Consider the following 27,471-nt stretch of genomic DNA (forward strand, 5'->3'; position numbering starts at 1 on the left):
TCGGGGTCTTTAACAGCATCAATGACACTCTCCGACTATAACTATATATTTAATAGACCGGCAATTGCTTCCCTTGATGCCTTCATATAGAGTCATCGCTTCCCCTTGGTTCGGACTGGTACTTTGGATAGTACCTGTAGTGACGAACAGAACGTCCCCTGCTACTGATGAACAAACTGCTGTAGTGGTGCTACAATTTCCTCTTACTGCCACATCGAAGGTCAAGAATGAATGACCTTTGGGAAGCATCGACCAGTTTCTAGGTATAATTAGTGGTTTATTGCCCCATGCTACTACTCGAGAACCATGTCCCAAAGAGAATAAATTTCAGATTACCAAACCACCAAAAAAAAAAAGACAATCCCTTCAATTCAACATTACACCAAAAAGTCTACCTAAGCCGAGACCTCCAAATGAGGAGGCGATGCTAATTAGAGTATGTCCTATATGAGGTAGAATGAGAAAATAAATTAAAAATATATTATGTATTTATATTTCTGGATCCTCATTTTTGACTACCAGCTTCGACAGGTTCTACCACCTCAGCTTCAATTGTTTCTGTATTGTTCAACTTGGCATCTGCACGAGAAGCTTCTTCAATAGGTGTTGACCATTTGCCAGAAAGAGCCATGCCCATCATCTCATATATCTTCACACCAAGCTGTGTTGGATTTTCAGGCTACAAAACAAGAGATTATGTCATCTAGATATATTATTATAGAACTCGTAACAAATGCACTGACAAACACTTCGGTTCTTCAACTGCATTCTTAGGTGGTACCGAATTTATTTGGGGAATTCAATTGTCCCACTTGCTACACTGGCACCTCTGTGACTTCAAGAAAAGCACATTCATGTGCCTCACCAAACCGGATAATGGGTTCCTTAGGCAGTCAGATTCAAGAATAAAAATGTAGGCCAAATTCAACATTATAAGAGCAATCTTCAGAGCAGGAGATATTCAGAAAGAATGAAAACTCACAGTAAAACCACTGGAAACCAGAGCCGCATCATACAAAAGATCAATGGCTCTCAGAGCATCTTCGTCATTTGGGTTACTCTTGGATGCAACCTGCACAACAGTGTTGAGACATTATTACTAAAGCTATGTAAGTTGCCACTAGATATATTGTGTGTGTGTATCTGCGTGTTCGTTTAGCTAGGCTTTTTATGTTAACAGTACACTCAAGTTTCTGATGATTGGGTGGTCAGGATTGATCTCAAACACCCTTCTGCCTCTCATGAACTCCAAGCTAGAGTTATCGCCAACAGCTTGTGCCTTCATCAGCCTACGATGAATTGAAAGTGACAGACAACGTCATATAATTTTTTTTTTATAGGTAGACTACGTCATATATATTCTCAAAAGCATGGTATTTAACAGCAATAACAGAAGGAAATTTACCTTTCCATATTGGCAGACCAACCAAACTTGCCAGATGCCAGAACACAGGGTGATGAGCTCAGACGGTTTGAAATTTGAACACTGGCAACTTTATCACCCAAACGTTTCTTCATCCAATCACATGTTTGTGCAAATTCCTGCTTCAGCTCCTTTTCTTTCTCCTCATTCTTATCACCTGCAAAAATCCAAATTGCACCATTCAATTAAGTCTATGTTATTCAGAACCGTCCACCTATCATTATTAACATTACTGATTCTGGCAAACAAGATGGCTGATATATGAGAGAAACAAATGCATCCTCTCACACAAGAATTCAACAGGCTAACCTAAATCCAAATCTTCCTTGCTAATATCAACAAAATTCTTCTCCTTGTATGACTTCAGGTTCTGGATGGCAATCTCATCAATAGGGTCAACTAAGAACAGCACCTACCAATAGAATTAAGTAAAACACACATAACTATCAGATGAAACCCATGGCATAGCCTAATTGAATAAACCCTAACATATATGAAAAGCAAGCACATACTTCAAGATCCTGTTCACTAAGTTTCTCCAGGAAAGGTGTGTTCTTAGCACTCGTTACACTGTCAGCAGCAATGTAATAGATATCCTTTTGTTCAGGTTTCATGTTCTCAACATATTCGTCCAAGCTGATAAACTCATGCTCGCTCTGGGAAGAGAAAAATCGAAGCAATGGAGCAAGACGCTTGTGGTTTTCACGGTCTTCAATGCAACCCAGTTTCAAGTGTTTGCCAAAGTTCTCCCAGAACTTGTCATAATCCTAGAACAAATGGTAGACATGTAAAAACAACAATGGAAATATATGGTCCTCCACAGTTTGCCAAGCTTGTTCTTACGAACACCAGGGGCACACAGCCATGCAGAAACAAATAAGCATGATGTAGGGAGAGAAGGAAGATGAATAAGAAGAAGATGACTACGATTATGATGACATACATCTTTGTTCTCGCTCAACGATATACCCAGAATCATATCAAAGGCTTTTCGAACCAAACGCTTCCTCATAATTCGTACCTTCAGTACAGCAAAGAACCAAACTTAGAAGTGATATGGCTAAACAAAAAAAGATAACAGTCCCCAATAAAAAGATAGATGTTGCTTACAAGTCGACTCTCTTGAAGAATTTCACGTGAGACATTGAGTGGAAGATCATTTGAATCCACAACACCTTTTACAAAACTTAAATATCGTGGGAACTGTTCAAGCATAAATGAAAATGATTAGCACCAGAAAACACTTCTAGGTCAAAACTAAATAAGTCCTGTCTCAACCAAACTCTGGTCATTATTTTTACCAGTTCTCCATCAAAGTCCTCAGAAATGAACACGCGTTTCACATAAAGCCTTATATTTTTGGTCTTGGTGTTGATTACATCATCCTTTCCCATGGGAGCAACCGCTGGCACATAAAGTATAGACCTAAACTCTACCTCACCCTGCAATAACAGCCTCCATCAGCTCAGAAAGCACTATAAACAGCCACCATAATGTAAGAATATGTGCTGAAGAAAAGATCACAAATTCCGCAAAAGACTAAATGCTGAATTAAGCCATTCTTTCCTCATTTAATTAGAGTCCAGCATTCTTGTAAAAAAAATTTAAGAAAAAAAATAGAGTTAAGCTTTGCAGAATGTTAGAAGCAAATACCATTTTGAAATATATGTGAGAGAATCCAAAAGGAAAAAGGAAATTGAGAACAAGAAAAAGCCTAGCTGTCATTTATTCATTCAATTAGAGTTAAGTCTGAATTTTATGATAGTAGCACATAACAATTTAAAAGATGTGTGAATGGGCTTTCAAAGAGGAAAATAGGAAACTGCGAACAAGCAAGTGCGTTATAATCGAGCAGTATTGTAAAAGAGTGCAATTATCATAATTACCTCTGTTGGGAAGTGTGAAGATGCCAATGGATCCAAGTATTCATTGAAAGTTTTCTTGTAGAATTCATTGTATTCTTCTGTTGTGACTTCCTTTGGATTGCGAAGCTGCACAATCAACAGGATCATGCCTTAGATTTTTCTAAACCAATGGTGTTGCTTGATGCTCAGTAAATATGGAAATTATGAAATCTCAAGCTCACCCATATAGGTTGGGTCTCATTAGTTAGCTCCCAGTCCCAGTACTTCTCAATAACAGTCTTGGTTTTCTTCTTCTTCTGCTACATTATAAAGTCATGGGTCAATTGTGCAATGGTTGCAAACCCATAATCTTAGTTACAAGCAGAATGCAATTCGTGTTCAATGAGAACGTGGAAAATCAAATCAAGAAACTATACCTCAGTTTTGTCATCTTGTTCATCGTTTTTGGCTTCAGCTGGATCCTCATCAACCTCAACCTGAAACAGAGCCCAAGAGGAAGATGTGCAAACTTTAAAGATGTGCAAACTTTATTTGCTAATTAAAAAGGTAAGAAGAACCTTTGAGATCTTAGAGGGTGCATTCACTCATGTTACTTATGACAATATGTTGTGAAATTTGTACAGTAAAACTAAGGGTGTGGAGCAAATTTCCATACTTCCTTGGTGTATCCCTTTTCCTGCCAGGTGTATATTGGGAATGAAACAAATTGTGAATAGTTTTTCACAAGCTTCTGAATCTTCTCTGGATGTGCAAAACCTTTGTCATCACGCTGGAAATCAGATGGAGATGAAGCATAAAGTAAGTTTGGAGAATTAATCAACAGTTAACAAACACCTCTTAAACAAATATACTTTCTCACCTTAAGATACAATGTAAGGCGGGTTCCTCTAGGTATAAGTTTCTCAGGGTCTGTCTCCTCCCGAATAGTATATGAGCTTGCATTGGCTTCTCCTTCCCACACATATTGTTTACCAGATTTTGGGCTCTTTGTTGAGACCACCACCTTGAAAATAACAGATATGTTATTTTCAGATACCATTAAAACTTGGAATTCAAGGGCGAGAAATCTGGATTTTGAGGCAGAGACATACCCTATCAGAAACCAAGAATGCTGAATAGAATCCGACACCAAATTGACCAATTAAATTGTTGTCTCCACCAGCATCCTTGCTATCCTGTGAGGTTTTTCAATTTCCTTAAGTACGTAACATTTCTTGGACTAAAGCACAAGGATCGAGCAAACTTAAAGTGTCTTTTGAGAAGATAAGACCTTCAATGCCTTCAAGAATTTTGCAGTTCCACTTTGCGCAATAGTTCCAAGGCAGTCAACAAGTTCTTGCTGAGTCATACCTATGCCAGTATCCCTGCATTGAGCAGAAGGGGCTTCAGCAATGGTATATGAGAATGGAAAGATCATTTCAGAAACTATGAGTGCAGCTTACGTGATAGTTACAACCCCATTGTCCTTATCAGTTTGGATACGAATATCAAGATCAGCTGCCTCCTTCAAAAGCTCAGGGTCTGTAACACTCAGAAACCGTAGCTTGTCCAAGGCATCACTTGCATTGCTGTGGGTATTAATAGATCACATACAGAAATAATTAGTGCCATCCTATTCAAACGTAACTTGAACTTTCTTTGGGGTTGATATTTCTCAGAATATGTTTGAAGTTCAATGCTAGTGAGCAACTACAATGCAGCAATCCCCGTTAAACCCAAGCAGCTTCCCATCAAATTCACATCCACTTTCAGGACAGAATAATGATATTAATTCTTAGTAGAGCTGGGCTAAGTTGGGCTATGCCCAAGAGTGTGGTGGACCTATTAGCATGCTGGAATAGGTCTCATAGTAGTGCCCAATTAGCAGCCGTGTGGCGGGTGATTCCTTTGTGCTTAATGTGGTGTTTATGGTTGGAAAGGAATGACAGATGTTTTAATAACAAGAAGCGTGCAATGGGGGAAATCTGGAACTTCTTTGTATTCTCTATTTTCCAGTGGTTTTCTGCTATTGTATTGAGGGGAGGGAATGTTCATGAGTTCTTATCTTCTTTCTAGTCTATTAGAATGTAATTAGGTGCCTCTCTTAGTATATTTCCTGTGTACTTGGGCACTGCCTAATTTCATTCACATCAATAAAAATTATTACTTATCAAAAAAATGATATTATGCGAAATCACAAAAAAAAAAAAAACGATAATCATCATCCTATAATTCATTGAACTGTTAATGTTGATAAAGTGTGAAGGATTACAAGAGAAGAATTTGCAATTTGATAATGACTGGCCTATGCTCCAGCGGCTGCAGATTTTAAACTCTAATCCCAATTTAACAAGATAGAAAATAATTCTAGGCAGAAGTATTTAAGAAAATATTACTCATGCACCACAGATGACTCAAAACATGCCTGATAAGCTCCCGAAGAAACACCTCTTTATTGCTGTACAAGCTGTTAACTATGAGGTCCATGAGACGACTGACCTGCACCAAGACGAAATTATAAGAAAAGTTCAAAACCACTATGCTGTGTAATAAAAGCTCCACCAGCCCTAGTGTACCTCTGCTTGATACTCGTATCTCTCAGCTGGTGGGGTGGCCGATGCATCAGATGCTGCAGCAGCAGACTCATATCTCCTGCCCAAGATCAGAGAGTCTTTCAAGTTTACTTGAGTTGAAGACTTGATAGCAAGACTTCTACCACCAGGTAACACTGAGTACCATCGACTTCTGGACTCGTCCACTCCCACCTACTCATTATCAAACATCCGACATCATTCCCCAAGAAAAAGGCAGTGCAGCACAAAACAAACACCAATAACATGAAGCGATAAAATAGTTTAACAGAACCGTCCAAAAGATTTGAAGGTCAATTGGGACAAGACTGTTCTTATTAGAAGCACCTACCAGTTGAACCAAATTTATATGGAAAAAATATAATCAATCTTAAAAGTCTGTACAATTTTAACTTATTTTAAAGGTCCGTACAAGTTTAGAAAACAAATTAACAAGAAATAAGGTAATCCGCCAACCCGTGCAACTGAAAATTTTAGATAAATTGCATACTTATCAAATGCAGTATAAACAGTAATACCAATAAATAGTTACAAAAAAAATTAATTTTAGAAAAAGTACAAAAGTAAAATGCTAGACATATACCCTCATGGGTGTAAACAATCTTTGGGGTCAAACTCCTTGTAAAAAGCCAGCAATTTAACCAGTTCTATCTAGAAAAACTTTCGAAGATGCGGTGCACGGGACTGGGATTTATTCTGGATTTATTCTGCAGGAGTGGGTCCGCAGGCCGTGCCTTGGAGAGGTTTCTCAACATCAAAAAAAATAAAAAAAATGCTAGACATATGCCTTTACATAATATAAATATTAACAAGCAGGTGAAACAATATAATAAGCTCTTAAATGCGATTACACTACCATAAAGCTATGATTATCTAAGCAAAACATGAATTTCCATGCGGGCACGCACATACAGAGGGAGAGAAAATGGTTTTAACATGCAAAAAAATAAAAACCCAAATATAAATTTTATCAATTTCCACTAAAAAGGTATAAAAGAGGATATTTTTCACTAAAAAATGAAAAAACCGGGGAAAAGAATTTAACATTTTAATGATCAATCAAAATCTAAAAAAAAAATATTGTAATTAGAAAATTGAAGATCATACGGAGTCGAAGATGGGAACGGAGGTGGAGGAGGAGGAGATCGGAGTGACAGTTTTACGGTACCGTGCGGCACCACCGCCGGTGCGCAGGATAGAGGAAACGGAGCGCCGAGAGAGCCTGTGCATGCTGAATAGAGAAGCTTCTAGAGTACGTGCGTTAAGAGTGCGGGCTCTGATCAGTGTGCGACTGTGAGCAAGAGAAAAGGGTGTTAGGGTTTTAGTAGGGGTTTCCTTTCCGATAGGGGTTTGGGAAGGTTCTGGAGAGTCGAGAATGCCTGTGGGGCCTGCGCTTTCATTTTTGAAAAGTTATAGACATAATTAAAATATGATTTTACTTTTTTTTATGTTTATATTTTATATAATTTTATTTTTTTTATAATTTTTTATTTTTATAAAAAAAATAAAATTATATATTTTTAAATAACGTATAAGAATACAAAAAATCTATGTACGATCCTTCATTTTTCTCTATTACGGCTACGAATGAACGAGATCATTTGGAAGCTTTTTGGTCATTTCGTTAGGGATAAAAATAAAAACTGATTGAGAGAAAAAAAAAAACGTTGGTTTTATAAGCCGGTTTTTTAAGAAGCTATCATAAAAGAGTAAGGCGGGATACAATTGTTAAAAATATCACGTAATTTTTTTAAAAAAGAATGAAATTTATAATTTATTTATTTATTTTTTTAAAAAAGATTACGTAATATTTATATATTTTATGATTATAAGTATAATTTTTCATCATAAATATATACATTTATATATCTAAAACAAACATTTTATTAAAATAAAAATATCAAGGTACACGTGGAGGTTAGTGTTTTCAAACAAAAAATTAGTCGACATTACAAACACCACTTTTACAATAAGCGCAATATATATAAAAACAAAGAAAATAAATCGAATTTTAAGATTAAAAAATTGATCACCACCTATTTTTTCCGCAAAGTGGATGATATGGACAATATCTTAAATATGGTTTTTTACAATCCACTATATGGACTGTGGTGCCATCTCTAGAGGTGGTGTGGTACATTACAATTTGTTGGCTTGATATTCGAAGAAGGATAGATGGTATCGACTAGCTCAAACCGCCAGTGGCTGGATTTCTTCAGGCGCGATTGTGGCAATGTGTGGAGGCCATGCACCTCCATGTGGGGATGGTATTAGAATGGGGTGGGTCAGATCTAACAAATATTGGGATGGCGAATCTATTGATACGATGCACGTGTTGTCAAAAAGTGTTTCGATGCAATGTCACGTGGTGGCCACATGTGGGCTACGCCACGCGTGAGACTCATGCATCGAGATTTTTAGGTCGGTTCTGCCTTGCACCAGTAGATCGACGGTTGAAGAGTTGTATAGTGGGACACATGTAGACATCCAGTCGCTAGAAAACGATAAATCGACCTAGAATAAATTGGTAGAAATAAAAAACTAGAAAAATTAAGAAAAGAACATATAAAAAATGTGGTGCTGAAAGTGCATGGAACGAAGATGAGAGGAAGACACTACCCTTAAGGCTGAATAAAAACCGACGCAACCAACAGCCATCGACGGGAACATATCGACCGCGTCAAAACTGGTCGGAATCGATGGAGAACAGGTCGGCGTGCGGTGGAAAATTCAAGGAACCAACGTTCAGCGGTTCGGTCTAGCAGTTCAGTCCTAATTTGAAGCTGGACCGAACCGCAGAACCAACTGATAAAATAAAATTATATTTTTTTTAAATATACCTTAATCAAAACAACGCCGTTCTATCTAAGTTTAAGTGGAACGACGTCGTTTTGCACCTATAAGTATACAAAACATAATAAAAACGACACCATTTTGTACTAAACCAAACGAAATCGTTTTATTTAACAATGTATGAAAAGAAAAAGTATGTATGAAACGACGCCGTTTCAATTAAATTGAACGACGCCGTTTCGAAATTGGATCGTCTTCTTTCCCATTCACTTTCTCTCTCGCGTTTTACACCTTTGCAACTCTCTCTCTCTCTCCTCTGCAACTCTCTATTTCTCTCATTTGCAACTCTCTCATTATCGTCTCAGAAGAATCCAGCCGTTAGAGGAATCGAAATCTGATCGAGAACCGTCAGAGAACCGCCTCGATCGGTTTTTTCTTCTCTATCGACCGGTTACGATCGGTTGCTCTACCCAATTTTTTTCCATCGGTTAGCGTCAATTTTATCCAAAAATCACTTTGAAAGAATCGGTTTTCACCCTAACTACTCTCCTCTCTGGCGAAACAAGGAGACAGAGACTTTTCTTGATCAAGAGAGAAGGAAGGGAGTTATACTGTATACCTACAAGTCTAGATTTTAACAAATCAAGACACACCCGTGACGTAGAGGATCATATAGGGATGTACCAAATCAACTAATAAATAGTATTTTGATTTTTTATAATTTAAATGGATTTCATAATAAATAGTGGGTTGACGCTATATGACTAGAAAAGATCATAATTACATGTTTAGGTGCTAAAACAGTGTGTATAATATTAAAGGGTTGTGCTGCGCATCAGCTGGAAGCCGCAGCACACCTTTCATAATTTTTTTTTTTCACCCCAGCACGTTAGGTGTGTTGGGGCTTCTTCACACAATAGTGTGTAAAGAAGATTTATTCTTGGCGACTTTAGATAATACTCGTCGTGCACGAGCACAAAGCGGAAACAACAATAACATCCCATCCCAAATCAAATTAAATTGATGAAAATAACTTTGAAGCCCGAATTAGTTGCCTCATGTGTAGTAATACTTCTAATAGATTCTTCATCCTATCTTTTAAAATATATTATTAAAATTTATTTTTATTTTTACATACTGACGTTTATAATATATCATCCATCAACTTATTTATTTTTTTTCTATATCATTTAAATATTTATTTTTACCAATAAATTTATAATATCCATATATATTTTGTTTATATTTACAATTTATTTTTATATACAATAAAAAATAATTCAGTCCTATACGTAAAACAAAAATATATTATGAGCCAAATAAAAATTAAAAATAAAATCAAAATATGAAAAAATTTGTTTACAAATATTTCCAATATATTTTTTAGAAGAAAATGAAATATATGTATTTTAAATGATGAATAATAAAAAGAATTTACTTACATGATAAAAATCAAAGTAAAATAATTGTATTTTATAATTTATTTTACATAATTGGATGAAACTTTTTTTTAGAACAATTCTTTAAATAATTTATATATTTTTTTTTGTATAATACAAAAGTGCTCTAACACCCAGCCCAAAGCTTACACCCAAGATCATTTAAGCCTAACCCGCTTGTAAGAACGACGCGGTTTTGGTAAATTTTTTTTTTCTCATCTTCCCAATACCCGCCCGGCAGTTTCTTCCCCCTATCCTTTCTATTTTTCTTCTCCCCATATTTATCTCCTCCCTATCTCCTCCCCTTCACTTCTCTCCCACGTTTGTGTTTTTTTTTTTTTTTTGTGCTCACCATATCATTCCCTTCTCATGCCACTTCGGTCTATCCACTCCCAAAAGTCTCTTTCTCAGCAGTTACTTCACTCTCCCACAATTTTTCTATTTTTAGTTTTTCTCTTCTTTGCACCCAACACGCAGACGTCTCTCTCTTCATTTCTCTGTGAGTGTTGCCAGGAAACCACCACTTAAGGCCACAGGTCATTCCCTCTCAAACCATACTCAACCATCAACCACCACGGAATAAGCCCCACACCACCCTCTCTCCTCCCTCTAATCCCACGCATTGGTTCCTCTCTCTCACAAGGCCCTGTTCTCGATCATGACAACATCCAGTCCATATATGGGTTCCTTTCCGCCACCTAGTCTCCTCCATGCCGACAACCCATGTCTCTCACCTCTTAGGCATAAACATTTGTGCCTCACTATCCCTCGAGCGAGAATCGCTCGACCCCAACTGAGACCGAGAGCCCGTCACCCCTGTTTTATCGTCACAAAGCAAAGCCGCTAGGTAGCCGCTATGCACCACACTGTCGCGTGTCCCCTCCTCCACAAACAAACAACACCACATGTGACAAGTTAACCAGTGTAAACTCCGCCTAGTTCCAGCACCACAATTCCATATCAAAAGGACAAAGCCACTGCTCAATCTCTTACATGTAACTTCAAAACAATGGTATGGTGAAAACAGAGCACTGCAGCAACAAAGCACGATGGACATCAGTCCCTCATGGCGGCACCCTAACGGCCTCCTTTTAGCAGTAAATGAGGCGAACCCCAACCATGCCCAACCACCCTTACCCAACACCAAACGAAAACCGTATCATCACAAATCAAGCATCCCACTGAGCGTTGCACCTTTATGTTGCCTTCATGCTCCATCGTCGACCTTGGCCAACCACTACCCACCGCCGATTCACCTCACGCCATTGTCCCTCTCGATTAACACACCCCTCCCACCATACGTAAGTATCTCTCTCTTTTTCTCCTTCACTCTCAAGTAAATTAGTTGTTTCCTCGTTACGGGCCATGCATATTGACATGGGCCATGGGCTTGCAGATAGGTTTGTATATTTGATATTGGGCCATGCATATTGACAAGGGACATGGGTCGTGCAATTTTAATACCGATGCATTATGAGTTTAAGAGAGATTATCAATTTTTGAGAATTCGGGCCCACAATAAGTTAGACTGTTTTTGGAATTTAGGGAAAATAGATTTTTAATATCTCAGGTTTTAATTATGAAGTATGTATTTAATGGAAAATTTACACAAGTCACATGATTTTTTTATAGGTGAGGATTTATACTCTCTTGGCACTGTTGTGAAAAATTTCAGAAAAATTAAAAAGTCCAAGTAAGCGAGGTTCCTATGCTAGACTTTATATATAAAAAAATGAACATAGGTTGAATTTATGAAAAATGTGCATGATATATTTTGAAAGAAATGTGAAAACAACCTCAGTTATGTGTTCTGCATTACTCATGAAATCTGTATAAAAGAGAAAGTGTTTCTGACATTACTGTTGTAGATATGAGCAATATTTTGACATGTTGTTTCTAAAATGTGCAAAAGAACGAATATGAAATTTGTGAATTTTGTATATGTTATAAGAAGATGTTCTGAATCTGTTTTGATTATGTGAAAATGATATGAAAATGTCTAGTACTCTGTTTGATATGATATGACATCTGAAAAACCTTTAGCATGACTTTCTGATTCTGTTATGATTCTATATTTGACTTTGTTTTTGGTTCTGATATGATGATTTTGATTATATTATATAGTTTGTACCAACATCTTTGATACGAGTACATCCACTTTGGAAATAAAGTGATTTTTCTGCGTGTTCTTTCTTATATGCACACTTTGAGTTTTGAGAATGAATGAGAGAAAATTTCACATTCTGATACTGCCTAGTTTGGCCACTAAAGATAGCACAATCCTACAACGAGAGTTAAACATGGCATATATATCATAATATGATGATATGATCTGATACGATACGATATGATATGATTAACCCTAGTCCAACTCATCTGGAATTAGGGTGTTATATCATGCATGCCTCACGCATTACATAAGATCATCAAATCAGAATAGTAGAACTCATGAAAATGAAATCCTCTACTACTGGCATATATAGTACCATGCAGGCGCGCACACACACACACACACACACACATATATATATATATATATATATATATATATATGAGCAATGTTATACAACCTTCTCAACCTCCACACACTAAATTTTTTAATATTTTTTTTAAATTTTTTTTGAGTTTATTCTTTTTAGATTAATTCAATTCTTTTATTCATTATTCATATATTAAATATTTGATAACAGAAAAAAATAATAAAAATTAAAAAAAGTGTGGTGTGTTGAGGTTGCGTGAATAGTAGGATCATGTTGTGTAGATTTTTTCTCTCTCTATATATATATATATATATATATATATTAATACAACATATATATCATAAAACAATCACAACTTCAACTGCAAAAAATAACAACCAACACAACTTAACTCTAAAGAATCATCTCATGTAAATGACGACAATGAGATCGACATGTGATTTTTCAAAAGAATTATATCCTCCGATGAAGTATAATTATGGCAGAAGTACTGTTGACTCCAAAATATATAGTAGATGGACGCTCTTAATTCTCTGAGATATTGATGCATGCGTAATTGTGTTGAGACTTCAAGCACCGCTGGACAAATATCCGATTAATAGATTCGAGGGTTAGGTTTACAAAGAGATTTCACAGCAGTAAAACTTATAATCTAAATATATATTTTATATATATATAAAATTTATGATATAATGTACACACGTCACTTTAGAATTAGTTTATTTTTGTAATTTCTTTAGAATCATATAATGTATATTTCCTTTGATCAGTATTTCTAGTACTTCAAGATCTAGAATGGTTTGTCAAGGAATTAAACTGTCTATCTATATCATGTATAGGTTTATTTCCAAATCACTGCAATCTTGGCCAGCTTCAAGTGTGAAACCGATTTAAAAAAATGAAAAACTACGCCTCATTTGGTTATATAAATTAGATGAGATGAAAATTAAAAGTTAAATATTATCAGAATATAATTTTTTAATAAAATTTTTATTTTAAAATTTAAAAAAATTAAATTATTTATTATATTTTATGTGAAAATTTAAAAAAGTTAGAATGATTAAATAAGATGAGATAAAATAATTTATGTAACGAAATGAGAATTTTAAATGAATAATAACAATTAAAAAAAAAAAAAACTCATGTATATATGTTATTGACATCTCCACCCACTCCCAACCGGCTAATTCTAAGATGGCCTTTATTATTGCTGAACAGTACGGAGGCAATTAAGAGAACATGCATAGATAAAGATTAGCATCTTAAATTATTCCAATATATACTTACATACAAACAAAGAAGTTAACGTATACTGCAGTAGAAAACCATAAACAAAAAGACTACTACGATTTGCCTACAGATGGAGAGAAGTATCAACGTCCGAATTCTCAGAACTTCTTGATGTGCTCGCCGTCCCTGCACCATTAGGCGGCCATAAGTTTGTCAAGGGTAGCATCTTCCTGTCTCGAATATCATCTAGCTTGGTCTGCAAGTTAAGCCCAAGGGAGAGTGGATCTTGAAGATTTGACCTAAATTGTGGAGCGATCATTTCATGAGGTTGAAATGGTAACTTTGAAGTCTCAGAATGCATAATCTGTGCAGTACTACTCCTTTCAGTAGTATCTGATAACAGTTTTAGAAGCTCTTTCTCCTCCCTTCTTTCTTTAACTTTCTCCAAGTGCCTAAACCTTTCTTGAAGGAGAGCAATGGAGGGGCTAGCCATGGTGGGATATCACTACTTTGCCTATGATCCAATATTGGAGAAAAGAGTACCTTTTTATATGAAGGGTCCGGGCCAGATCAAGTGTATACATTATACAGGAGATAGGTTAGTTCTGTTTAATTATCATTAGTTTATTCATTTGCGTCTTTATATTTCTTAAAAATTGATTCGGCATGGTGCCATATATAATTGGGAATCGGCTACTGTGTAACAAAATCCAAGAGGAGAGGTTCGGAGGCTAGTCTAGTGAGGCTTGAGTTGGTGGATGTGTGGGCAAGAGGACTTTTTGAAGGAGGAAAAGGGTGGGAGAGAGAGTCCAATACGGAATGGATGGTAGCATTTGGAAAGGAGTTTTGTGGGGAAGAGATGGTTAGGTAATGCACATGATGTCGGCTTGTCTTTTAAAATCCTGTTTGCTTTGAAGAAGATATGGTGCTTACTGTGGTGGGTTTTGGAGTGATATTATGTATTCTTTCGTATCTTTTTTGAACTTGCTCATCTATTTTTTTCTCCTTTCAAGGGTGTTCAGATCATCAGGAGAGAGGTGGGTCCTGCAGAAAAGACAAGGATTAGAGGGAATATTTCTGGAGTTTGACGTGATCATTGATGTGGACTCTAATTATGCATTTAGAGGATAGCGAGACGAACATCCACAGTATGTTTTTTGCTTAGAGAGAGAGAGAGCGCAAATCACCCATGAGTTCAATGGACTTTAATCTGTTGGCCCATATCAAATCTGCCCCAAAAGCTCATATGTTAGATCAAATTCGACCTTGCATGCATGGCGGCCTACCCATTACAGCCCCAAATTGCAAGGCCGTTGTTGGACGACCTTGACTTTCTCGAAAGTATTAATTATAATATTATTGCAAGTATGTCCACGTAGGTACGTACAGCAATTTGGAGGACTTCATGCATTTAGCGGTTGATCTAGAAACCATGGCAGCACAGTTACGTGTCAAATTTGATTGTTTGCGAACTAGCTAGCTAGCTAGCTACTACTCCGGTCAATTCTTAAAGAAATGAGTTTTAATTATTATCTATCTAATTTCCCAACTTTAATATATAAGATAAAAAAAAAAATAGAAATCAAGCAAAAATATTCTTGATATTAATTTGACCATACATGCATATTGATAATCAGTATATTAAATAAGGAGATCATGACATGCTTGCCTCATATATTATCTATAATGGAAAAATTTATTTGTACACGATTATGCATATTAATATACACACTTATTTAATATGATTAGTCAAAAAATAAATTTTATTAAAAATAATATTAATTTAAATTTAAAATATAAATTACGTAAACTTATTTATTCGTAATAAAACTCATCTGTAATATATATGGAGAGAAAGCCAAGGAGCTGATCTGGAGAGTCATAGCTATATAGCTAGATAGCTAGCGAGAGACTGACATTGACTCGTTTGACAATTTTGTTCATGCAATTAAGAAGCTATCCACGTTTATCTTTATCAATTGCAGCTATGACTAGAAATTTACGGCTTGCTGGTTTTGAGTACTCTTCGTCATGAGAGTCGTCCTTATAAATTATTCCAAATATGTATAGATCATCGATTGATATATGTATATATAGCAAGGCAAGTAGCTGATTTATGAGATCATCGAATATCCTTCTGCATATTTAATTGGTTAAAACTCCAAAACCAAAATATTCAATAGGATATATAATAAACTAGACTTCACCTTGAGCTTCCAAAAGTTGTTGGCTTTTTCCCATGCCAGCCTCTACGTACGTACCTTAATATAAATGAGAAACCATCTCATATATATATATATATATATATATATATATATATATTCCCTTTTAAAACATGACGATATATTATTGCAAGAGCGTACTCTTCAGTTTGAGGGAATATTCAGATATATCACATATCCATCCCTAGCAACAATACAAGCTCATGAAGCCCAAAGATCAGCGTCTTAACTTCAAGTACTGATACAATAGTAATTTGCAGACACAGTTTCTACCGGTGGCAGTAGTAGTATTAAATTATTAATACATCAGCACAGAGGAACAACAAGACAACATCAGCAAAGGCAATTAAGAAGATTCGAGTAATGTTACAACTGCAGAGACATCATGATGTATCTGTTTGGATTTGCTCATTTTCCGGGGACAAAGTTAGTGGCATAAGCCCATGCATTGTTGGCCACCGGATCAGCAACATGGTCGTAGAGGTTCTCAATCGGGCCCTTTCCGGTGACAATAGCCTGAACGAAGAAACCGAACATGGAAAACATTGCCAGCCGGCCGTTCTTGAGCTCCTTCACCTTCAACTCTGCAAATGCCTCAGGATCATCGGCCAGTCCAAGTGGGTCAAAGGCACCGCCGGGGTAGATTGGGTCGAGTCCTTCGCCGAGTGGTCCTCCACCAATTCTGTAGCCCTCAACAAAACCCATGAGCACAACCTGAACAGCCCAGATAGCCAGGATGCTCTGAGCATGAACCAGGTTTGGGTTGCCAAGGTAATCGAGGCCACCCTCAGAGAAGATTTGGGCACCGGCCTTGAACCATACTGCCTCGCCAAACTTAACACCATTCTTTGAAAGGACTTCAGGGAAGACACAACCCAGAGCTCCAAGCATGGCCCATCGGGAGTGGATCACCTCCAACTCACGGTTCTTGGCGAACGTCTCGGGGTCTGCCGATAAGCCAGCAGTGTCCCAGCCGTAGTCACCGGGGAATTCACCGGTCAGGTATGATGGAGTTTGCTCTGAGAATGGACCCAAGTACTTAGGGCGGTCTGGGCCATACCTGTTTTACATATCAACCACAGATAAATTATGATACGGGTTTTTCTTTTATACGATCGACCAAATTTTATATATTGTTCGGAATGATCATGTGAAGACAGTTTGCTCTGACATAGTGTATGTTTCTGTGGTTTGAACTAAAATACATGGCATGCTGAAAAAAAAGGAACAAAAATACAAGATTAATGGAAGTTTCTTCAGAATGATTTTTTTTTTTTTTAGTGGCCACGAGTCAAGACAATCTTTATTCATTACTAAATAAGAAAAGTCGGCAACACTAACGAAATGATCATCATCCAGACTGAATTTACTAGTCAAACCCATCATGGTCATAGACATCTAAATGCCTCGATAGCTTTTGAAATAATACTAATAAAGAGATGAACGATTTGGAAAAAATTACTGGTTGGTAAGTGAATTTTAGGTTTACATTCAAGAAGTCATGCGAAGGTGAGCCATGGCTAGCGCTAGATCTCTTGCATTTTTCAAAGCGAAGAAAGCAGTAGAAACCCGCTTGTTCCAGCCTCCAGGAGCTAAATTTAAGCGTGTTATTTTTGTTAAAGCCTAAAAGTAACCAAACTAAAACTTAGACCTAAAAAACTTGCATGCATAAGAAAGAAATTAGTTTGCCTTCTAATCTCGGCCATGCCATTTAAAGGGAAATATGTATTATGTATATTGGTAATCAAACCTTGCATACAGTTCTAAATATGGATGCTTATCCTAAATGAAAATGACTTCAACTAGCAACCAATTAATTAGGAGTTACCATATGCTCTGTGGGGCACTTTTCACGGTGCGCCTCATGGTAACACGGCCACCACCGATGCCACCAGCCCTGCGGACCAACTCATTGGATTGCTTCAAAGCGGTCTGGCCGGCGAAGGCTGACCTTTGGATGGCGGAGGTTGCCATGATCTATGACAAGCTTAATTCTTGGTTGGCTGGTTTGTATGCTGCTGCAACTGAGAGGGTCTGAATTGAAGAAGCCTATGAACTTGTAGCAGAGGGGACCGAGATTATAATGGGGATGAGCAGATGTTGTGGATTAGGATATCTACACGTCAGCAGCATTCTATTGGCTCTCATATTGGAAGTAGATTTCCATGTCGATTTTTTTGGGGGAGATAGAGGTTAACGTTAGGCCATGTGGCAGTGAAAGATCTTGTTGGTGGGATGTCTTATCTCCACATGTATAGTGAATACAAGCCACAGATGTCTTGGGGCTGGGCTACTGCCACTTCGTGAACAAAATCCACAGCCCAATAGCCTGGCCATGCATGTCTCCAAGTCAGAAACTAGATTAATGCATGGATGCTAGAGAGTTAAATTACTTAATAGGGCCAGGCCACTGATATAAATAGCCTAAAAAAGGAACGTAGAAGATCATAATCAATGATTTATTATAGCTATTCTACATGGTGCTTTGACAAAATAATTCTAATTAGAAGTCAGTAAAGAGTTAGATTTAGATGATTTCATAGCAGGGTTATTCCCTAATTAGCAGCATTGATCAGTGTAGGTGCTTTTGACTTGAAGGCAAATTTCTTTCTGGTTTATAAATATCGGACGGTGCATTCTGCTTAGGTATCCCAGAAGCTTATTGAAAACCAAACAGTTTCACATTTAGATTGAGGAGCTGCAATATAGAAACAGGGTATCATTGCCACGGCACATTTTCACATCTCAGAGAGAGCGCATACTTTGACTAAGTAGTTAATCAAGGTTACAAAGGAACTGAAAATGATAAATATTATGTCTATAAAGATATTTACAAAAAGATAAATTTATTTTACAATAAGAAGAATTTTACAAAACGTACCATATTAATCAAGTCAACTTATAAAGGCGACCAAAAGTCGACTGCTTTATTCACAAACCGATGGAATATTATCATACCGGTTGACAACATCGACTAGTCCAGGCATCGCGGAGAAAAGGAACATGAGGAAAAATAGAGCAGCAACAAGTAAGTATTTAGTGAAGACATTGGCTAGGAACTTTAAGGCTAAATCAAACCCCCATGAAAGTGCAGCAACAAGAAAACACGAAACCCACTGTACTGCATTCAACCTCACAAAACCGGTCGCAATACCCAAAAGCTCAATCACCATAACCTGCATGGCCATAACAGCAGCCAAAGTCACCAAAAAATACCAGTTATGAAGGACATCGCTCAACACTTGCTTCTTCCCTAGATCCATGGCATTGAACTGGTTAAATATCTGACACAGGAAAAATGCATTGAAGATCATTGCCTCTCGGATATCATCATTCATGTTGGGTATGTCTTGTCCCTTAAACTGAAAGATCAGAAACACGGAAGCCTGGTATATGACTTGAATGGCAATGTTAATCCACATGACCTTGGTTATAAGTGATTGAGGTCCAATAACTGGTTTATTGGTTCGAAGTTCCTGGCTTTTTAACTCCATTAACATTGCTTGGCTACCTAGAAGGCACATTTGCCAATTCACCCAAAACAATGCAAGTCCTGTTATTGGGGATGTTCCCAGTAATGGTTGTGGTCACTAAGGCTACTAGTAGTCCAGAGATGCAAGTGGTGAGCTGTAGTTGACTGAACTGCTGAATGTTGTGGTACCCACACCTACCATACTTCAAAATGGTAACTAACGAATCAAAACGTTTGGAAGTGAGAGTAACATCAGAGCTCTGTCTTGCCAATTCAGTGCTCAAGCCATCCATAGTAATCCCTAAGTTGGCTTCTTTCAGAGCTAGAGCATCACTTGTGGTCATCCCTCCAAAGAAAGCAACTATATGACCCCTTTGTTGCAATTTCTGTATCATGTAAAGCTTGTCCTCTGGGAGGCAACTACCTATCACATTAGCCAGTTCCACTTTCTCAATGTTTCCATGTTCTTTAGCTTCTTCACCTATAAGTTCCACATCATTTGAACCAGGCCTAAAGATTCCCAAGTCACAGGCTATGGCTCTCACTGCTGGTGGCTCATCTTCTGAAACCAACTTGATGCATACTCCAGCATTCCTAAGACCCTTCACTGCTGATCTAGCCTCTTCCTGACACATATATTTCAGACCCACCAGTGCCAAGAAGTTCAACCCCTCTTCGACAAGTTTTTGGTTCTCATTTTGTCTATGAGCAAAGGCAATGGGTCTAAGACCATCATCCTCCATACCTTTAATCCTTTGCTTAAACTTGTTTAACTGATCCTCACGTATAGCATGACTTACACCCCTGCTGTCATAGTAGTGTGAACACATTCTCAATATAGTCGATGCGGCTCCATTCCAGTGCAAGTGCAGAATTTGGTCCTCCTTATCTTTTCTCCTCATCAAAACACCACCAACCTTCTTGACAGAGCTTAATTTTGTATACTCGAGAATGTCAAAACTTTGAGCCAAATCCTCCGTACTCAGACCTGCTTTGGAACTCAACCAAGAACTAAGTGCACGGGTGGACGGACCAACAAAAATCTCAGGCACAAGAACTGACAAACCAAGTCCCTGATGCAAAGCTTCATGAACAAAGCAATCAGTTTCAGAGTTCATAGTATAGTTGCTGATATCTTTCTCGCCGACAAAAATTTTGTCGACCGTCACCTCTTCACACATTAGACCCCCAGTCGCTTCAACGTAGATGACCGTGACCAGCCCCATTGTGCCACAAGCAGACAAATTATGAATGTCTGCCTCAGATGGTTCCACCTTTTCTTTCCAGTAACAAAGAGAGATTGTAATCACAAAATGCATCCCATGTTGAATTCCTATTACCATTGCTGTGAGAGCACTGGTTAGAATCCAAATCTTTCCTTGAGATATCAGGGAAATTCTCACGAAGATCTTCATCACCATGTCCACTGAAACATTCCCCTTAGGTTCTGGCAAATCTTTACTGCTATTTTGCCTATGGCAGAAGAGGCGAATTACCATCACAAAAGCAATAAGCACACTGACAGAAAGAGCAAGAAATTCAATATAATCATTTGTTTTCTCGATCCGAGCTTGTAACAGTGTCTTTTCCTCAGGATCGTGTGTCACCAAGCTCAGCGCCTTGCCCATAGCTGTATTGTCACCAATCGATGTCACTAGCATCCTACCACAACCTTTTTTAACCTTTGAACCTGAGAAGAGAAACGGGTTCTGATCACGATCGATTTTGCGTTTCAACACCTCGTCCACCTCCAAGTCCTCCCCTTCCACAAGCAAACCATCAGCTGGAACATGATTATTCGTCTCCAAAACTACTATATCACCCACCACAACATTAGAAACGGTAGTATTCTTTAACTCTCCACTTCTTACAACCTTTACATCCTTTTTATTCATATTCTCAAAAAGAGTTTTTTTCCTTTTCCTTTCTTGGCGAAACTTTCCTACTGAAAATACTGCAACAACTAAGACCACCGCAACCAGTATGGCGACCCCGTCATGCCATCCATATTTGGGTCCGTGCTCCTTGATATCAATAGCAAAGGCTAACACAGCTGAGATAAAGAGGAGAACAATTTGGTAAGTGAAACAAGCGTCCCGGAAGAAGTGCCAGAAGCCTTTTTCATCAATGGGGACGTTGTTGGTTGTATTCCATGCTTGTTGGACTTCGCTGCCATCAATCCCGTCCTGTTGAACCAAGTGAGTCAATAGATTAAACCGTTGTCTAACAGCTTAACCTAGCCTCTAGCTAACAATCTAGACTTATTAATAACTACCTGCAGATCAGAACCCAGAAGTGTCACAGCCCGGTCAACGCCACCGAGTTTTCTAAGAGAGTTCAAGTCCCTCTCTTTCACTATATTCCGAACAGCGTCCTGATCTTGCACAATCCGATTGTGTGGAAGGACCTCTTCTTCGTGTATCTCTTCCTCCCCTTTGTCAGAGCGAACATCGATTACATGGATGGATTGATCCGGGGAGGTTAGATTCCCTTGTATAGAGCCAGCAGAGGCCGGTGCGGGCTCTTGGGGGCAAGGAGCATAAGGCAGACAAGAAGATGGCGAGGGCAGTACTGTTGGTTCTTCACCAATAGGGCCCCTTCTGAGAGAAATGGCAAAGCTTATACATAGAGTACTTCGACGCCAAAGCCGGCTGTATTTTCCCGCAGCAGTTCTGGTGGCGATGGTACTTGTGACGAGTAAGCCAGCAATAAGACTGTTCTCTCCATCACCATCACCATCACCAGATTGATGAGGGTCATTCTGGAACATGTTTCTGGATGGGAAAATGGTAAGTTTACAATTAGTCTACAACTAGTTTACTACTCTACTAAGTTTACAATTAGTCTACAACCTTTCCTCAAAAATGGAGGATCGAGGATGATGTCAGAAACAGAACCGGGAAGGGGGGATTTGCTAGCTCGGTGAAAACCTCTTTTCTAACGGCAGAAAGCACCCTGCAAGTTTAGAATTAAAGCAGTTAAAAATGTGCAAACAACGTGAAAACATAACAAGATGTTTATGCTTTCATTTCAAGAAGAATAGATGCAGCTGGTATATATTAAACATGAATAAGTTTTTGAGCTCAACATGAAAAAAATTCTTGCCGTTTCTGGAAAAAAATAAATAAAGAGAAAATAGGAAGTCTCACAAGATACTTTAAAGTAGATAAAGATGAAGACAATGCTATAGAACGCCAAGCAAGCCTTTAGCCTAATTAGGTCCTGCGGGAAAATAAGAGTGAACGCGGTCAATAGTTATAGTTCAAATTGAATATGTTGCAGTGAGTGGGAGCCTTTAGAATCACGCACAGAGGAGAAAGCTACATTGGTCGTCCCTCCTCTTTTGAGGAAAAAAAAAATAGAGTTGTAAAATAGTTATAGATTACTTGTAGGTTTATCATTTTCTTTTAACGTAATGAAGTTATGCTATCCGTTTGAGTTTGAAAGTTTAAAAAATAATTTTAACAATCTAATAGTTCTTTTAAAGAAAAAATGATATGTTTGGTAAATTTTATAAAAAGTACTTTTAAGTCCCAAAAAAAATTGAAAGTGCATTTTTTTTTTAAAAAGCACAAAATTAAAACTTTTATTGAAAAGCTCCCGCAAATAATGGTAGTGGTACATTTTTGAAAAACTATCGTAATTAATTTTAAAAGTGATTTAGATTCATGTTTCCCAACAATAAATATCTTTTTAATTGTAGAGCTTTATAATAAAGACTTACAATTAAAAATGCTACCATGAAAAGTTTTATTTCCTACAGTAATTCCAAACTATGGTGAAAACACCATTTATCTTAAGCTCATTCAAAAAAAAAAAAAAGAATGACACGAAAATAATGGCATCTTATACGCGTAAGGGGATAAAGTATGGTGGAAAATTTGTCGAAGTAGAGCATGCAGAGGGCCGTAGAGAGTCTAGAATTGTAAGCGGACCAGTTCAAAGTCACAAACGCGTTTAGCCTGGTGGAGTGGCAGATGAAGTTGTGTTAAACTTGATCTGCGTCATCACGCGGCTCTCTATGCATTTCATTTTTTATGATTTCATGACGTTTAATTTGGGCTAACATTTTTAAAATGAATTGGAAATTATTAAGGCCCTTGCCTCCTCTCAATCTGTTGAAGCATCAAACTCTGTTGCTCCTGCACTTCAGACCCATTCAGAGCAACACAACAGCCCTTCAGACCAACACAGCCGCTCTACACGTGTGTAGCAAACCTACAATGACAGAGGAATAACATATGTACTTTCTATAGGACAGCTGTAGTATATTGCACTGTTTGTAAATACTATATATACTCTACTGTAACAGAAGGAAATACAAGAGAGAGCTTTGAAAGAAAAAACTGTTTGTGTCCCAAGCATTCTATCGAACACTTCTCCTTCTATTCCTTTCTATGCTTAATATGGTATCTCAGAGCCAGTGACTAACGTCCAACCCAACAAATGACAACTCCAGAAAAAAATTCCCACCTCCCCACCCTCATCTCGTCTGCTACACAGTTTGTCAATATCAAACTCACCATTGAAAATTTCCTCCTCTGGAAAGCCCAGATCGTACCCTTCTTGAAAGGCCATCAACTATTTGGCTATGTTGATGGCTCTATACCGTCACCCACAACCTTCATTGATGGAAATCCAAATCCCGAGCACAAGAAATGGGTCTTACAAGACCAGTTGCTCATATCCATTCTTAACTCTTCTCTCTCGGACTCGGTCCTTTCCCAAGTTTTAGATTGTACCACGTCCCATGAAGTCTGGACGACACTCCATAATCTCTTTTCGGCTAAATCCAATGCTCATGTGTTTCATACTCAATATCAGCTCGCTACTCTACGCAAGGGTTCTGAATCCATCACTGATTACTATAACAAAGCCAAATCTCTCTTCTCTTCCTTAGGAGCTGCTGGTCATCCCATCACAGACCAAGAGTTTTCGGTTTATCTACTTGCTGGCCTTGGGACTGAATATGAGTCTTTGGTTACGGCTTTAACCACTCGCCCAGACCCTCTCTCACCGCATCAAATTTATAGTTTCTTGCTCAACCACGAATCTCGTTTGGCCCATCAGACTCAAAGTTTGCTTTCGGGTCCTCATTTCTCTGCCAACACTACCACTTCCAAGTTCTCTCCAGGCTCTTCGTCCTCCCACAGGGGCCGCAACTCTTCATTTCGTGGTGGTCGTCGTGGCCGTGGTGGCTGTAATGGTGGACGCAACGCTGCTGCCTCTACATCCAACTACTTTCAGAATCGACCTGATACGCGCCTCTATTGCCAAGTGTGCAGCAAGGCAGGGCACTCTGCTCTTACTTGTTACTATCGCTTCGACCATGCGTATCAGGCCCCTGCACCATCCTCTCTTGCAGCTAACTTTACAGCATTGCCCCCTCATGTTTCGACGTCCAATTGGTTCCCGGACTCTGCTGCAACTCATCACTTCACTGCAGACTTGGCCTATCTGAATTTGGACTCCACTCCATACCAAGGCTCCGACCAAGTGAGCATCGGTGATGGCTCCACCCTACCCATTCAGCACTCGGGCTCGGCTCACCTTCACTCTCCCTCTGGCAAATTTATCCTTCATAATCTACTCCATGTGCCTTCCATTTCTAGAAATTTACTCTCTGTTCGGCAATTCTGCCTTGACAATCATGTGTATTTTGAATTTCACAGTCATTTTTTTCTTGTGAAGGATTCGGCTACCCAGGCGGTTCGACTCAAGGGACTCGTTGAAGATGGGCTCTATACTCTGCCATCCACCATCACTGCATCCCAATCTCCATCCACATCCACTCCAAAAGCATTCCTGGTTTCTACATCTCCAACTCAGTGGCACGAAAGGCTTGGTCACCCTTCAACTCGTGTTACCAATCTCACCATCCAGCGTTTTAGCCTTCCTACCACATCCACTCGTGAGATAGCCTTCTGTCCAAGCTGCATAACAGCAAAGGCCCATGCTCTCCCTCACCCGATATCCCCCACTGTCTCCTCTGAACCCTTTAAGTTACTTTTTGCTGATGTATGGGGCCCCGCCCCAGTTTTATCTAGTAATTCATCTCGCTTTTATTTGTCTATCTTAGATGATTATTCCAAATATTTGTGGTTTTTTCCAATGCAATCTAAGTCAAATGTTTCCTCTATTATTCTTGCTTTTCTCCAATATGTGAGTAATGTTTTTTCTAAGAATGTTGTCTCTATTCAAACGGATTGGGGAGGAGAGTTTCGTCCCTTACGACCTATTTTTCAATCCCAAGGAATTATTCATCGTGTTACTTGTCCTTATTCTCACCAACAAAATGGGAGTATTGAGAGACGTCACCGTCACATTGTCGAGACCGGACTCTCTTTGCTCTCTCATGCATCCATCCCACAAAAATTTTGGGTCGAAGCATTTCAAACGGCCACATATTTAATCAACCGCATGCCCACCCCTCTTCTTAACAACAAATCTCCTTTCGAAGTCTTAATGGGCCACCCTCCGGACTATCTCTTTCTTCGGGTCTTTGGATCTTTTTGTTGGCCCAATTTAAGACCTTTCAATAAACACAAACTTGACCCAAGATCCAAAATGTGTGTTTTTATGGGCTATAGCCCAGACCACAAGGGCTATATTTGTTATCACATTTCTTCTGGTCGTACATATATCTCCCGGGATGTTGTGTTTAATGAAAATTTTTTTCCATTTGCTGCCCCCCTCAATCCCGAAGCTTTGGATCTCCACAGGCCCATTATTTCCCCCCTCATGTCGGCCTTCATCACACCTTCCTCTCCAACTAACATCCTGCCGTCTCAGCCCATTTGTCCCATACCTTCACCCACGGCCCAAAGCCCATCACGACCCGAACCCACTTCATCTTCTTCTCAGAACCCTAACTCATTACCCTCTGCTGCCGCCAACTCCAATCCCTCGAGCTCTCCTAATCCCGCAACCTCGTCTTCTCCTCTCCTCACTCAACAACCTTCAGTTCCTTCTCAGATAACCTTACCCCCTCCCTCTCACCCCATGGTTACTCGCTCCCGTGCTCTTAAACACTGTCCCAAACAACGAACAGACGGCACCATCCCTTGGCCTCCACCCCGACCCTCTCTATCCCTCACGGAAACACTACCTTTCCTTCCTTCTTCGAACCGACCACCTCCCGAAGAACCCTATTCATTTTCTGAAGCCTCCAAATATCCGGAGTGGAGATCTGCTATGCAGATCAAGTTCCATGCCCTCTTAAAAAACCGAACCTGGGACCTAGTCCCTTTCACCTCCAATCTCAACGTCTTAGGTTCAAAATGGGTCTTGAAGACCAAAAGGCACGCTGATGGAACCTTGGAAAGCCGTAAAGCACGACTTGTTGCGAAGGGTTTTCATCAGCAGCCTGGCGTTGATTTCTTCGAAACCTTTAGCCCTGTCGTCAAGCCCGTCACAATCCGTGTCCTTCTTGCTCTTGCCGTCACATACAAATGGCCTCTCCATCAACTTGATGTGCAGAATGCCTTCTTACACGGGGACCTTGAGGAGGCTGTCTTCATGCAACAACCGCCGGGTTTCATCAATCCCGATCATCCCACACATGTTTGTAAGCTAAGAAAATCTCTCTATGGTTTAAAACAGGCCCCTCGGGCCTGGTTTGCAAAACTCACTGATCGATTACTTCAACTAGGTTTTCATGCTTCTCGGTCTGATAATTCATTGTTTATCCTGCACACTAACTCTGATTGCATTTATATTTTAATTTATGTTGATGATATCATTGTAACTGGGTCTAGTTCCACACTTATCGCTGATTTTATTGCATCTCTGAGTTCCTCCTTTCCTGTTAAAGACTTGGGCTTGTTGCATTACTTTTTGGGTATTGAAGTTACTAGGGTCTCTAATGGTCTGTTTCTTTCACAGTCAAAATATATAGCTGATTTACTTTCTCGGACTAACATGCATAAATGCAAATCGCTGTCCACTCCCATGTCCACTTCTGTGAAATTATCTGCC

The 27,471-nt window shown here is 38.7% G+C and overlaps 2 protein-coding genes and 1 pseudogene across 3 annotated transcripts; all 3 read right to left on the minus strand.

The window, feature by feature from the left end:
• Positions 1–303: 303 nt before the first annotated feature.
• LOC109012623 (heat shock protein 90-6, mitochondrial) lies at positions 304–7,246 on the minus strand. 2 transcript variants are annotated; one of them, XM_018994342.2, is made up of 20 exons: positions 6,966–7,246; positions 5,844–6,032; positions 5,693–5,766; positions 4,731–4,856; positions 4,559–4,652; positions 4,380–4,463; positions 4,148–4,291; positions 3,944–4,057; positions 3,705–3,764; positions 3,510–3,584; positions 3,310–3,414; positions 2,725–2,865; positions 2,534–2,626; positions 2,367–2,444; positions 1,936–2,190; positions 1,733–1,835; positions 1,406–1,580; positions 1,184–1,289; positions 983–1,072; positions 304–679 (listed from the first exon to the last, which is right to left on the minus strand). In XM_018994342.2, exons 1-20 carry the CDS (start codon positions 7,086–7,088, stop codon positions 506–508), a joined length of 2,403 nt encoding a protein of 800 aa, XP_018849887.1. In that variant the 5' UTR covers positions 7,089–7,246; the 3' UTR covers positions 304–505. The 2 variants fall into 2 exon arrangements, with proteins under 2 accessions (XP_018849887.1, XP_018849886.1); XM_018994341.2 differs by having other exon boundaries at positions 3,510–3,587.
• An 8,924-nt stretch (positions 7,247–16,170) lies between these two features.
• LOC109012622 (chlorophyll a-b binding protein 151, chloroplastic) lies at positions 16,171–18,120 on the minus strand. The gene is made up of 2 exons (XM_018994340.2): positions 17,851–18,120; positions 16,171–17,082 (listed from the first exon to the last, which is right to left on the minus strand). Exons 1-2 carry the CDS (start codon positions 17,994–17,996, stop codon positions 16,431–16,433), a joined length of 798 nt encoding a protein of 265 aa, XP_018849885.1. The 5' UTR covers positions 17,997–18,120; the 3' UTR covers positions 16,171–16,430.
• Positions 18,121–18,289: 169 nt separating this feature from the next.
• Positions 18,290–22,451, minus strand: LOC109012725 (annotated as a pseudogene).
• Between the last annotated feature and the right edge of the window lie 5,020 nt (positions 22,452–27,471).

The sequence above is a fragment of the Juglans regia genome, chromosome 1 (genome assembly GCF_001411555.2).
Source record: "Juglans regia cultivar Chandler chromosome 1, Walnut 2.0, whole genome shotgun sequence".
NCBI classification, from domain to species: Eukaryota; Viridiplantae; Streptophyta; class Magnoliopsida; order Fagales; family Juglandaceae; genus Juglans; species Juglans regia.